The sequence below is a fragment of the Onychostoma macrolepis genome, chromosome 01 (assembly GCF_012432095.1).
Source record: "Onychostoma macrolepis isolate SWU-2019 chromosome 01, ASM1243209v1, whole genome shotgun sequence".
NCBI lineage: Eukaryota > Metazoa > Chordata > Actinopteri > Cypriniformes > Cyprinidae > Onychostoma > Onychostoma macrolepis.
The window spans coordinates 26,679,724-26,694,501 of record NC_081155.1 but is presented as its reverse complement, the minus strand read 5'-3'; the positions used below and the strand labels follow the sequence as shown (position 1 = coordinate 26,694,501).

General features: G+C 35.7%; 1 protein-coding gene across 3 annotated transcripts in view; it reads right to left on the bottom strand.

Moving 5' to 3' along the window:
- Nucleotides 1-14,778, bottom strand: part of gpm6ba (glycoprotein M6Ba) — a 46,447-nt gene that overhangs the window by 20,253 nt on the left and 11,416 nt on the right. The window contains exon 1 of one of the 3 annotated variants that reach the window (XM_058774287.1): nt 12,502-12,830. The exons of 1 other annotated variant lie outside the window; for it this stretch is intronic. In XM_058774287.1, coding sequence (XP_058630270.1) covers nt 12,502-12,565 — 64 coding nt within the window. In that variant the 5' untranslated portion in view covers nt 12,566-12,830. Of the gene's footprint in view, nt 1-12,501; nt 12,831-14,778 lie in introns of those variants that run through there. One more of the 3 variants, XM_058774415.1, reaches the window with a different exon arrangement.

Genomic DNA, 14,778 nt, shown 5'->3' with positions numbered 1-14,778 from the left:
TGCTCACAACTGTTTATGTTCGGAACAGAGACCAGAGACCTACTGATATAAGTAGAAAGCTGCCGTCGCATCATCCAAGTGGATGCTGCACATTGGTGGTGGCTCAGGAGATTCCCCCCTTTCATGTAAAGCGCTTTGAGTACCCAGAAAAACGCTATATAAATGTAACTAATTATTATTATTATTATAAGATATGTTTCACTATCAAAACCTGCTGAGGGTGAGAAAAAAAATGCATTGTTCAGTGATATTTTATTTTACAGTTCATGTTACACACGTTACTATAATTATTGAAAATACTAATAACAACAACAACTGTGTAATTACAAGCAGCCCCAAAAACAATGGCACACCAATTACATGTAGTCAGCTAGACTCACCCCATTATTATGCATGTAAATACATGGCAACCTGAACTTTGACCTACTATTCCTGTGCTGAAATGTACTTGGAAATTACTTGAATTTACTTTAAATATATGGTTTTTGCTGCTTAATTAAAATGAGCTAATGCTATACAATTTTAAAACGTTTAACTGTATTATTTACTCAGTTCAATCAATCATAAATAAATAAATAAATAAATGCCTCTTTCCACCTTCACCAGGCTGAAAGACGGACCAGGTGGAACACCTTGAAACACAGCAGGGATCCTATCATGAGGAATCAAACTGCCCTTGATCTTTTAAGATAAAAGATAGCAATAAGAGAACACGATGTACTGTCTAACATACTGGAATTTTCATAACTCAAAAAACCTCTAGTCAAAAAAGAGCTTTTATTGAAACGAATCCGCAAAAAATGACTCATTCTGAATTTGATCAACTTTTTACTTCAGCTCTTCAGCACCAACTATGTTTACATACTGATGCCTATTGATTACTAAAGGGATAGCTCACCCAAAAATGAAAATGCAGGAAATGCTTCAGACAGCATGCGAGTACCCCATTTCTGTGTTTTCTCCCTCTTCCAGCCACATCTTTAGATAGCATGTCAATGCCAAAATGAGTTCTCTTTCACATCTTTTTACATTCATGCAAGGGATAATGTACATCCAGCCGGTTGTTATCACAGAATAAAGCCTGACAGGCTTATCGGCAGTCCGACGCGAAGCGGGAATAATAGCAATGTTGTTTTAAATGTGATTATTCAATTTCTGTACCTGAATATTACTGTTATACCTATACCTCAAAAACTTAAAGCACTGTTTATTTCATTTTTTATCTTTGTTCTGTTGTATTTATTTGTTATTATTTGTAATTTGTTTATTATTTGTGTAATGTTGTTCTTCTTATTTCATTCCCAAGTGTTTTCTCTTTGATGTTTAACCTATCTAAATCTTTATTTCACAGAAAAAAATGGTAACCAAAAAACAATAACATCTAAATTAACTAGAAATATCTATTTAAAGTCACAACTGCAGGTTACCACTTTTTTCAGTCGGTCATTGTGGCTAAAACTGGACAAAAGCTTAATGCATAAATTATAAATAAGGCATCACTATGAATACATATGTTTTTTTCTCTCTGGTAGGGAGATGATAAAAAAGGGATCAGAGAACAGCAGATTGTGCACCAGTGGGCTGAATGGAGAGGATCCATATACAGGAGGATGAATGGCATCATGCAGAAACAGGACATGCTGTGCCAACCTGCCTTTTATTGCTGTTCATACCTATACACACCACAAATTTACACAAGCACAGGCCAATTTTCATACACAGGTACATGTAAACACAAAAACATGAATGCATAAGCATACTTATGGAAGCACTCGCCCACACTCTCTTACACATACAAAAAAGTGGCTAAACAGCCATGTGAGTTTGCGGCGGCAGATGGAGGCTGTCAGCATGCCCTGAGTGAGCTGTTCCAAATGAAAGGCACATGAGGTTGTCGTTCCTCTCTGTGATTACTCTCACATGCTCACAGTACTTGGCAGTCTTGAGGAAAGGCTAGGCTGTGCATATCAGCATTTGGGACTGAGAACCGTATTAGGTGTTAGTCACAAATTGTCCTGTTCATTCAACAGCACAGGAGCATCAAGCCCCTTTCTATAGCACTGAATACCGCATGCAACCACCAGAGACAGTGATTAAAGTATTATCAAAGATACAGATTTACATAAAACCGAAGCATCAAAATTGATGTTATTTAATAAATGGGTTCAATTCGTGTGCAAACCCAAAACAGCTCTGAATGGTTTGAATTCAAAGTCTGACACAGCATGTAGAATACATAAATAATGGTATAAGCTCAGGTCAGAGACAGGCTGAATCTGAAGCCTTCAAATAAAATACTGCTCTGTCTGTGTGACCTACCAGAAGTTCCTGGAACCCCAGATGAAACAACGTACCACATACAAGATTATGATTATCACACTATGACATAACAGGCACACTTACAGTATTATTTTGTACACACACCCACAAACATACACTAGAAAAAAAATTGTTTTAAAGGGGTCATCGGATGCAAAATTCACTTTTACATGTTGTTTGAACTGAAATGTGTGTTGGCGGTGTGTGTACACAACCACCCTATAATGATAAAAATCCACCCAGTTTTTGTTTTTTTTAAATCTTGATAAATGATAACCCCTTTCTCAAATCAAGCCTTTCTCAAGGCCACTCCCACAACTGTTGACTGACACTTGCGTTTTTACCTTAGACCCGCCCTGAGTGAGCTGTACACAGTCCGCCATTGTTTCACCGCTGGAGCAGGAGTAGACAAGAATGGCTCCTAAGCGATTGAGGTGTTTTGTTGTTGAATGTAATGAACATAGCAGTTGTCATTTACTCCCGACATCTGAGCCTCTGAAGACACAGTGGATTACGTTTGTTTTTGAAGTGAATGTACCCCCAATCTACCTAAATGCGTCTATGTTCGCACGAATCATTCGTGATCCAGCCTCACATACAGAAGTAATGAGTATAAGGTTTTTTTATGAATCTTTGCAAATCGCCTTTCCTAAAAATGTGCTAGTTAGCAAATTTCACGATGAATGCGGCTAAAGTTTACTGTCTCTTAAAGAACTGCACTACTGCACGTCACCTCACAGAAGAGAGGGGCGGGGTGAGCAGAGCTCATTAGCATTTAAAGGAACATGCAACGAAATGGCTTGCTGTCAACAGAGCAGTTTTTGACAAGGTAAAAAGGGTGTTGTTTTACACTACCATTGAGAACCTTTAACCAAAGTATGTTACAGACTTTTCATTAAGACCCTAAAGAATCATATCAACTTGTGGAAAATGGGCATCCGATGACCCCTTTAAGTCAAATACTATTTAATATATCAACCTAACCGCTCAATCAACCTAAATACATTAGGGTAAACGTACCTATTAAGCTCACCAAAATCTACATTGAGTCATTTTTAGTGCACAAGATATTGGTTTCAGTACAAGAAGTTATGTAAAAAATAAAATATTAATCTCTCACACAAAAATATTTAATTTTATTTTAAATGACAAAAGCATTTCAATTAAGATATACATCATTAAATGCAAAAAGTCTGGTTGTGCTTAATGGGTACATTTTTGTACCCTTTAAGCACACCCCGTTCCCATAAGGCTAACACCATGTTTTATTAAAAATTCTTGTTTATTTTAAACAACCTTTTTAAAGAATAATTGAAAAAAAAAAAGTTTTATTTGAAGGTACAAAGTCAATCACAATCGTCGTAAAACAGAACACTAAAATCAAGCAACAAGGCATACAATTTGATCAATTATATATTCATAGTGAAGTGTCATTTAAGTGCACTGCAACATCTATACTAGTCCACATTCAGCGAAGTAACACATATTCAAAAAAACACACTATTTACAAAGTCGGTAAGTGTATGAAGCCTATTGTTTTAAAAATTATGACGACTCCTATATGTTCATTAGTGCATCCCAAAACACAACATTTGTAATGCCTCTTTGGAGCTGACACTATATATATCCAGTAATTGCGGACCGCAGCTTCTCACTCAGGGCTGTGTGTATGCTAATAGGGCAGAGAGCGTCACAAATGGGCGGGACTTTTTCCCCTCGGTGACCTGAAACAGCTCTTTTGGGGAGACTGTTCATGATTTATTGGTTTTATAAAAAAAAAAATGAGCTGGTGGATTTGTAACATTATAGGCTGATTGTTTTCACACACTGCAGCCATGCAACTGTGTTCAAACACCTTATAAAAGTGATTTTTGCATAATAGGTCCCCTTTAAAGTGACGACCATCAGTTAATATTTAAAGTTTGTTTATGACGTATTTACATAGACGTTCAGTGTGGAAGAGCTTAAAGAGAGCACACTGAGCTTAACTGAGCTTAATCATGTAATAATTATTAAAATGACAAGATTTTGCTAAATAAATAATGTAGGTCATGTATTAAGTTCACACATATTTTAATATGAGCAACTATTATTAACAATATCTTTAAAATGATACTTTTTCTTATTGATGTCATACTGAAGCTGTGTGATTTTCATAGTAGTGCACCCTTTAAGCTCACCTTAAAATAACATGAAGTCTTTAAAAATAAAAGCAGTGTAAAACCACAGACCAGCAATAAAATGTCAATTTATAATATTATGGATGTAAAAGTACAAGCCAGTAATGCCTGTGAAATATTATATTAGCATAGCTATGTTCCTAAAACTATCTTTTGGATCTAACTGTAATTTTATCCCACATCCAAGTTACAGGTTATAATATGGAAAAGTCTGAACATTGATCTCTTAATTTTACAGTAAGTAGTGAAACTTACCCAAAATAAAGGATTAAACATCTAAAAAAAAAAATGCACATTTAAGGAGCTACTCTTTTGGTTAAAGTTTTCAGACAGCTTTCAAAATGGCCGCCAGGCAGCGTGAACACATGGAGACCCATACCTCAGTGTGCAATGATCTGATTAACTTGAAATTACAGGTGGTATATAGTAACAAACATATCAATTGATTAAGACTTCAAATAGGATAATAAATAATTTTTTCTTTTTATAATCTGAGCTCAAAAATGGAAGTGTGCTTAATGGGTATGCGAGCTTAATATGTACGTTTACCCTAATTAATTTATTTATTCCACCAAAAGTAGTTTATATTGGTTAAATCATGTAGAATTATAAAATGTGGCTGTCACTCTTGTTTACAACCGAATGGTGGGTGAATGTACCCGTATATAGTACTCTAAAGCGCATTGTACTGTTGTGGTAGACAGAGGAAGGGGGGCATTTAAATGGGAAGAGATTGAGGGAGAGATAGAGAGAGAGAGAAAGAGAGAGAGAGAGAGAAGAGAATGAAAGTGGGAAGTAGTATGGGAACAGAGATCAGGGAAACTGATACTGGGTAATGAAAAGCCAGTTTATAGACTACAGGCAGCGCAAACATACACAGCCCTCATCCACACTGAAAAACGGTAACCTAAAAATGGTAACAACTATGTTAACTGGTTTTATTTATGTCAAAACCTATTACTTAACATCACTGAATTAACTTAAAAACATTAATTTATACCAGTAATCAAATCAGAAATAGCTCTTTAAAGTAACAATTGCAGGTTACCACTTTTTATTATAGTGCAGAAGAGAGATGTTAAAAATGACAATAAAAATGCAAAGAAAATCTATACTGATCTGATCAGTATAAGAACAAGCACTAACCATCAAATATAAATATTCTTAAATGTAATTTATTTTCATTTTACTTATAAAAAGGTATTTGCTGCTTGGTTTACACAGTTACTTATTATTGCCATTTGTATCTATTAGTACACTGTAAAAAAAATTAAAATTCCAAATAAATCTGTGACATTTACAGTAAAATACCGGCAGCTGTAGTTGCCAGAACTTTACCATAAAAAATATGGTAGCAACATTTTTGGTTTTACAGTTTACAATTTAAATTCAAAGTAAAAAAAAAACAAAAAACATTTCAGTAGCTGCCAATGTTAATTTACTAACCTACTGAACTTCAAATATCTGTTTTGTACCTTAAATGGTGATGAGAAAAATCACATGATGAACCAAAGCTCATCATTGAACATCAAATGTGAAGTGTCATGCAGGGAATTCTGGGAATGTCAATTTAAATTTTTTCACTGTAAATTACATTATGACTTGTACTTTTTCCACTTCCAAAGACTCTATTTTACTGTAAAATTGCATTAACTCTAAATACAGTTATTCACTGTATACAGTAGGAAAACTTACTGTTAACCAATTAACAGGTTTTTACTGTAGCATTTTTACTTTTAAAATCACGCTCAATGTATGTATAGGATGACAACACCAAAAAATGTACCAAGAAAATAAATACTGAGAACATAAATCTGAGAAAAATGCCTTTATCTGCATGTCTGTGCATCAGTTCTTTCATCTTTACTACAGAGAAGTTATCTAAGCTGTGCAAGTTTAAATGTATCCTGACATGGTCCAACCATGGTCATCATTTGTTGTTTCTGAACATCCACAAGTGTACCTTAACGTGAACAGTGGCAATATTGGTCTAAAGCTAAAAGCAGACCACAGAAAGTGTTTTTCCATTATTGTACAGAAAACAAACATTATTTCCTGTGAGCCAATTCTTTATTGCTACCCATCCTACATATTTCCTGATTACAAAATCAGATGTTAAAGATACAGTGCCTCGTACGGTGATGAGAGGTCATTTACTTTATCAATTTTATCTTTCCCACCTTTAGTACTACTACATATCCCTCCCCTTTCACGTCCCAAGAATGATGTAATCCTTTTGATGTGGAAAGTGCAGGAGTTATGTAAAAAGAGAAGCGTGTGCATGCCGCCTCTTCTGCCCTCCTTCTTTTCTGTGCATGTGAGAGAAAAAAAGAAAGAGTGACAAGGAGAGAGAGAAAGACTCTATACTCTTTCAATTCTCCCATCATTGGCGTGGGAAGCATAAACAAGTACCCCAGCAAGCTATTAATCAAGAGCAATTGTATGGCACATCAGAAAGATTAGAAATGACAATGAATTGGTAAAATGGTAATTAATACTCAGAAAGATTTGAAGGGCCATGAACAAGGTGTACAAAATAACGAATGATGGAAAAAATGCTGTATTAACAAAAAGACAAGCATATGAGCATGCAGCAAATGAGACTCAAAACACTTTTTTTTATCTGGTCTCTGAACAATTTTTGTAACCATCCAGTATATTGTGCAGTTTCTGAATTATCTACACTGTTAGACGTTTATGTAATTTCTACAGTTATTTACTGCATATCACCCAGTATAATACTGCAAATTCCCTTTACAGTAAGTAACTGTAATACCCTTTGCATCATGGGAAATTTCTGTGACGTCAAACCCCACATACAGAGACTTACTGTATTTTTTAAAATTCCTGTATACTACCGTATTTGCCATAACGGACTCTTTGGCGCCATTCTATTGAGGTTGTTTTATTTTCCTCATTTCTTACATTTGGATTGACACGATTTTCCCTACACCGTGTCTACAATGCCGCAACAGCTTGGAACTGACTACTGGATGTGTTACATCGCTTCTAATGATTGGAAAATCCGTTTGTCCTTCATGTTGGAAACAGCGCGAGCGCTTGGAGTACTTCTGTATGTCAGAAATATACCGGGGCATCAGTTTACTGTCCGCATCCACTGTAGATAGTATATATAATGGCTTCTATATTGTCTTTTGTCGAGTCGCGCCGCGAGGAAGACACGGATCCAGCAGGGCAGCGCCGCGGGTTTTTCCCGGGGATGAACCCACGAGAGTGGAGGAGTTCCGGAGAACATCTGTTCTGTGTATCGATGCACCTTACGAGAGAATAAGACCAGCAAGCAAGGTAAAAATATATGTACGTTTGTCTGTGTGTTTGTGTCAGAGTTTTGCACACCAGGTTAACCTAGTAACATTTACTCGTCAACATAGTGGTTACAAACTTTACCCCGGTAAACTGCGCTATCGTTTCAAACGACTTGTGTCAGATTATTGAATTACCGAATTAAAATTATTTTTAACGAGCAAAGCTTATCTTATATTAACATTAAGCTAACTAATGTGAAATTTAGTTCAGGTGTTAGTAGTTAATGTTGGCCAGTACCCTACTGAGAAAATAAAATCGTATGTTAGCTAGGTTAAACAAGTTTTATGGCAAGCTGCCTTTCTAGTTTTAGAATTAAGTTTGTTAAAGTTTTTAATGGAATTTAAGATTTACTACATTTTTTTGTATTTGTGTTTTAAAGGCAACTGCAATGAAGCATCAAGAAAAGACATGAGCATGCCAGCCACCCTGAGACTGATCATTCATTGTAAGAGAACAACTATGGTTTTGAGAGATTTGTGTATTCTATATGGGGTTTGCCTTTTAAATGTGTATCATTTGTACTTCTTGTTTTTCAGGGAACACATTTCTATCACTAACAAAGTGGATGGTGAGCAAAGGTGGTGGCCACGTTTTGGAGCAGCACCTGGGTTTTGCAGATGGCTATGTATATTTTCCCCATTATGTTTCTATTGCTTAAAGATTCTTTGTGAGGATAAATCCAGATGATACAAAATAATGCACTGCAAAATGTCCTAAGACAGGAGTAATTGTGAAGATGCACTGTTCCAGTATTGGAAGACTGTTTTATTGGAATGTGTCTGTTTTAATTGAATGGCAGTAGTACCTATGTAGGGTAAAAATTAAATTAATTCTTTATAAAAAATTATAAAATCTAATGAAATCTATATTAAAATGAATGAATTACAGTAGTATACTGTTGAATTGGTAATTTACTGTAAAACTACAGTTGGCAATTGTAAATCAGTTTAAGATTTAAGTTTAAGATTAATTGTTTAAGATAATTGTAAATACAGTTTGCTAATGTAAATCTTAATTACAGTAACTTATTGGCAACAGTGTTGCCAGTAGGTTACTGTAAAAACCCTTTGAAATGTCTAACAGTGTAACAATTATGAAACAGTAAGGTAAACGTACCCATTAAGCACACTTCCATATTTGAGATCAGATTATAAAAAGAAAAAAAAAATTATTATCCTACTTGAAGTCTTAACCAATTGATGTGTTTGTTACCATATACCTTCTATAATTTCAAGTCAATCAGATCATTGCACACTGAGATATGGGTCTCCATGTATTTACACGGTCTGGCGGCCATTTTGAAAGCTGTCTAAAAACTTTCACCAAAAGAGGAGCAGCTTAAATGTGCAATTTTTAGATGTTTAAGCCTTTATTTTGGGTAAGTTTCACTACTTATTGTAAAATTAAAAATTAGATCCAATAGATAGTTTTAGCAACACAGCGCAGATGCTACAGAACACAGTTAGCTGAATAGCTGTATAAGATTGTGTGCAACGCTAACATATTACTTCACAGGCATTACTGGCTTGTACTTTTACATCCATAATATTATAAATTGACAGTTTATTGCTGGTCTGTGTTTGAATATGTGTTACTTCGCTGAATGTGGACTAGTCTAGATGCTGCAATGTGCTTAAATGACACTTCATTATGAATATATAACTGATCAAATTGAATGCCTTGTTGCTTGATTTTAGTGTTGTTGTTGTTTTTTTGTTTTTTTTTTGGTGATTGACTTTGTACCTTCAAAAAATATATTTTATTAAAAATTCTTGATTATTTTAAGGAATTTTTTTAAAGAACAATTGTAAAAATATGATGTGAGCTTAATGGGAACAGGGGTGTGCTTAAAGAGTACAAAAAATGTAGCCATTAAGCACAGCCAGACTTTTTGAATTTAATGATGTATATCTTAATTGAAATGCTTTTGTCATTTAAAATAAAATTAAATATTTTTGTGTGAGAGATTAATATTTTATTTTAACATAACTTTTTGTACTGAAACCAATATCTTGTGCACTAAAAATGTCTCAATGTAGATTTTGGTGAGCTTAATAGGTACGTTTACCCTATGTTCTGGGTACCCTGTCTTATTTATTTTAAAGACATTTCAGAAAATGTAGGAACTGTTGCACAGTGCAATTGTAATTCCAAGTATTTCTGTGTTCTCTCCATAATGTATTAATCTAATCATGCTGGTGGCGATTGTTCAAAATTTAACATGGAAAAGAGGATAAGAACACAGTGGAAAGAATAAAGCCATATGGAATTATCTGCTTGAATCTCATGATAATCATTTATGAGATGGGCTACATCTCCAATGGTTCAAGGCATACAGCAGTTATATGATGAAGCAAATGCACCAGTGGGTGGAGTGAAGGAGCATCCTCCTTGTTGCATTGATGCTTGTGGACTTTATTGCACAACAGCACAGTTATCAATTCCATAACTCAGTCAACATAAAAAAATATTACACAAACAGTCCAGAAGCATATGAGCCTGCAGCAAATGATGTTTGAAAACACTTGTTTATCTGGTCTCTGAAGAATTTTTGTAACCATGCAGTCTATTTTGCTATTCTGAATTATCCAGCAATCATGAAATATGTATCAGTATGTTCTACTCTCTTTTTTATTTCACAGAAATTTCAGAAATTGTAAGAATTGTTGCACAGTGCAACTGTAATTCCAGGTATTTCTGTGCTTATAAATTATGAAATGAAAATGGCTTGCTGAAAAGGAAAAAAAGCAGGACGGGACTTGATTTTATCCATTGGTTGTTGATTGGACTGTGAAAAGAGGGTGTTGCGTACCGGAATGGAGGGAGATTTGAATGTGATTGGTTCAACTGCAGTGAGGCTTTGCATATGCCAGCAGGGAGGAGTCCATATATATATGCATGGATGAATTATTCACAATATAAAGCCAGTAACATGCATTAAGAAAATGAATCAATTCAAGTCCATTTTGATTTCATGTCAACTCCAAAATCAATCAACCTATCCAGGTTTTCTGTACCTTATTACTGAACAAAGCATCAAAGCACCTGTTTCAATGTAACTGTTGCCTTATAGGGGAACTTCACAGCTGAGAAAATGAGCTTTTAATAAAATTAGCTGTCTACGCAGAAGCATGAAAAACACCCATAATGCACTTTGATTATGGCACCGCCCTTCTACTATTCTGACTGTCTGTGGGTGAGAATACAAAAATGCTAAACATACTGCTCATTTACATACACTACTGACATTGTAACAATAGAAAGTTAGTTGAAAATTGGCAAACTTATCCTTTAAGTGAACAAATAATGTGCCTCCAAAGCTCAAAGACTGACAACAGAGAAAGCATCTACAGCAAGGTGACCTGACAGAGACCAACAGTTCTTGCAAATACATCAAATTTTCATAAAGACTACTTATCTCTGCATATTTTAGTTGTTACACATATGGTACCATTAGGTCTCTCTCTCTCCATAATGTATTAATCCAACCATGCTGGTGGCAAGATTGTTCAAAATTTAACATGGAAGAGAGGATAAGAACACAGTGAAAAGAATAAAGCCATATGGAATTATCTGCTTGAATGTCATGATAGTCATGATTTTATGAGCTGTGAATATTAACAAAGATGGGCTACATCTCCAATGGTTCAGTAGTTATATGATGAAGCAAATGCACCAGTGGGTGGAGTGAAGGAGCATCCTCCTTGTTGCTTTGATGCTTGTGGAGAACTTGGACTTTATTGCACAATAGCACAGTTATCAAATCCATACCTCAGTCAACACAAATGCATTACACCTTCAGCGCTGCTTATATCACGGTGGGTTTTATTATTACAGAAGACCTTGTTCAGATAATCCTGAAACATAATCATCACTGAACTCAAATGACAAATAGGCTAACCTGTATTTACAGACACACGCGCGTGATTTATGTAGAGCGCCCTGATAAATGGCGCTTAGAAAGCATGTCTTCTTCAGGTGCTTTACATATTCAAAGCATGCATTCGGTTGCCATATGTGATACTTTTATTTTGCGAATTTCTTTTTGTCAAAAATGTTTACATAGAGCGCGACGTTGAACAGCAAAGGAATTCATCAAATTTATATATCAAATCTATCACAACCAGAGGAATTCACTACAGCAATGTAAACAACACCTTCAATACAATGCGACACCTCCATCTCGTCACCATCAGGCTACTATCGACACCAAGACAAAACAACATTTAGAATATGCTTAATGTAGTGATACGATATACAGTATAGTAGCCTATTTATTATTGACGCATCAGACAAAAGAAATGTGTTTGTTATTGCGTAGAGTAGGAATCACTAAGGTAACAGGAGCTGCGCTTATTCAAATCATCATCACAGGCAGCGATGGAAACGATTCTCCAAAGACGCAGAGGAGAGATTTGACATTACCAAAGGTAATGCGCTCCAAAGGTAGCTTAAATGCGCTTTCCCTAATCGAATAAACGACGTAGAAGAATTTTAATGTTAAGTGAATGACACGAGGAGGACCCTCAATCAATAAAATACTCGATTGATTCGCTAATGAACCGCGCGCAAAGCGAAGCCTTCGCAAATAGGTTAAGCCGCTCTCTAAACATCTAGCACGAGCAGAATAAATCCGAGTCGAAACACAAAACAAAACGAATACACAGTTACAAACCTTTGCTTTCTTCCCTTTCATCCTGATTCTCCTCAGCCGTCGTTTCTGGTTTCATCCCATCCATTTGGAAACGAGTATGTTGGACACACTTCCCTTTGCCTGGTCTCTCTCGCTCTAATATAGGAGTATATTTTACAGTCCACCTCAAATGTGTAAATGTTTTGTCAGAACGGATTTCGCGCAGACAATTGATTCATAAACGATAGGAGCTCAGCCGAAGAGGATCTCGCGTAAAGGAAGACTACAAGCAGATACGCGGAGGAGAGAGAATCCGTGAGAGGCGAGGAAAACAGCCACTCCACTGCCAGTCAGGTTGACATAAACAGATAGTCCCAGCTGTAAACAGTCACACATGCTCTCTCTCCGTCCCCCTCCCTCTCTCTGTCCCCCTCCCTCCCCGAATGGGAGGACAGAAAGAATAAACTGTACTTATTAGGACAGGGGTCAGATATGAATTAAAAGTGATGTGTGCTAAATGAGACCTAAAGACACAAAGACACTTCAACTATTATTTTATTCTAAACATCCACATTTAAATGGTGGGTGCCCCCTGTTTTTTTGATAATAATAAAACAATGGTCAAACAAAGAAATACCATCTGTCTGGAATCCTCTTAAACAGTATTAATTCTCATGCACATGACCTTCTGCTGCATTCAGCTAAACAAAAGACTTGCACGTACTGGTAAAGTACAACTGTGCAGGAAAGAAAGCACACTAAATACCATCTCTATCATTACCATTTAAGGAGCCTTAAAACCCAGAGGGTATATATGAGGTCGTATTTCAACAGTCCCCCTGTTAAAAAGCAGACACTCCAGAGGAGTGTCACATTAAATCCTGATCCTGAAATAGATAGCACCCTATAGTTTATTGGGTTAATGAATGTACAGTATACTTGGACACGACTAATACTAATAACATGGACGTGACTAATAGCATAGCTAAGTATGTCTGGGTTTTAGCTTTGATTTTTCTATCTCCTATTGTTTCCCTATACATGTCGATCCCACCTTTTCACACATGCCTGCATGCTATATTGGTCATAGCATACTGTTCAGTCATTACCTTCAGCAAGAATGAAAACAAAACCAAAACCCAGGAAAAAGAGGATGCATGATCACCCTATTGTACACTGTAAAGAGTGATGGACCTGCATTTGGAAATGACCCATAAAATGTCTCTATAGTGATGGATCTTTACGTATCACCAAAAATTTTACACCATTTTGTGTTTGTTAAATATTTATTTTTCAGCTAATCATAATTATATTTTATTGTGGAACCACAATAGTGTTTTACCACACTAAAAAATGGCAACATATAAATTAAGTGGTTCTATTTAAGTCAAAAATATTATTTAATATCGCTAATTTATACCAACAAAACTACTTGATATGGGTTATATGTACAAAATATATTTTTAAAGTAACACTTGCAGGTTACCGCTTTATGCGGTGCATAGAAATACAAAAGTGATCTGAGAAAGGCGTAAAGAGATTACTGTCCACCTCATTAAAACACCTCCCCTCCTCAGGCATCAAAAACACAGCAAGTAAAGGAATGCAAGTGGTATTGGATGTGCTGTAAACAACCTCAAACTTCTGGTTGTAATTTAGAGTTCTTACCTCCTTTAAAGTGTCACATTTTACAAGCAATTTAGGATGAAATATACAGTTTGTGTCAACAAACTTGAGCCTATCTTTTACATCCTGGAAGGTTGCTAAACTGAAACAACCTTGTCTTGGTGGAAGAGGAGACATTAGAGGATCTTTATCTACGCCTCTCACTGAAATTGCAGTATATATAGTAATGAACTGAGGCGTAATAAGAACAAATCAGGAGGAGAATTTTTGTGCATTTATATTTATTTGAAAGATATGTGCCCTAACATGAATTAGTTCCAATGACAGTTTTCAGATTTTTCAGAAAAGTTCAGAGGTGCATCTTTTCTTTGTTTTTGCCACTATTTGTCATCACAAATCACATTTAAGACTGGGGGTAGCCATGTAATAGCCAATGGGACACACTGGAACTTGTCATGAGGCAGGGCTCAGGGACCATTTTGCTCTGACACACTACAATAATCTCTAAATTTGTAGGTCACTGTCACAGATTAAGTGTTTGTCTGGTAGATGAGAAATGGTGTCTGGCACAGTTTATCTTCTTATCATCATCATCAAAAATTTTTTTTTTAAAACGTACACAACACATACAAACACGCAAAGCTATCAAGCTAGAGAACTAATTATTATTCTTTATTTAATATGTGTAACCAC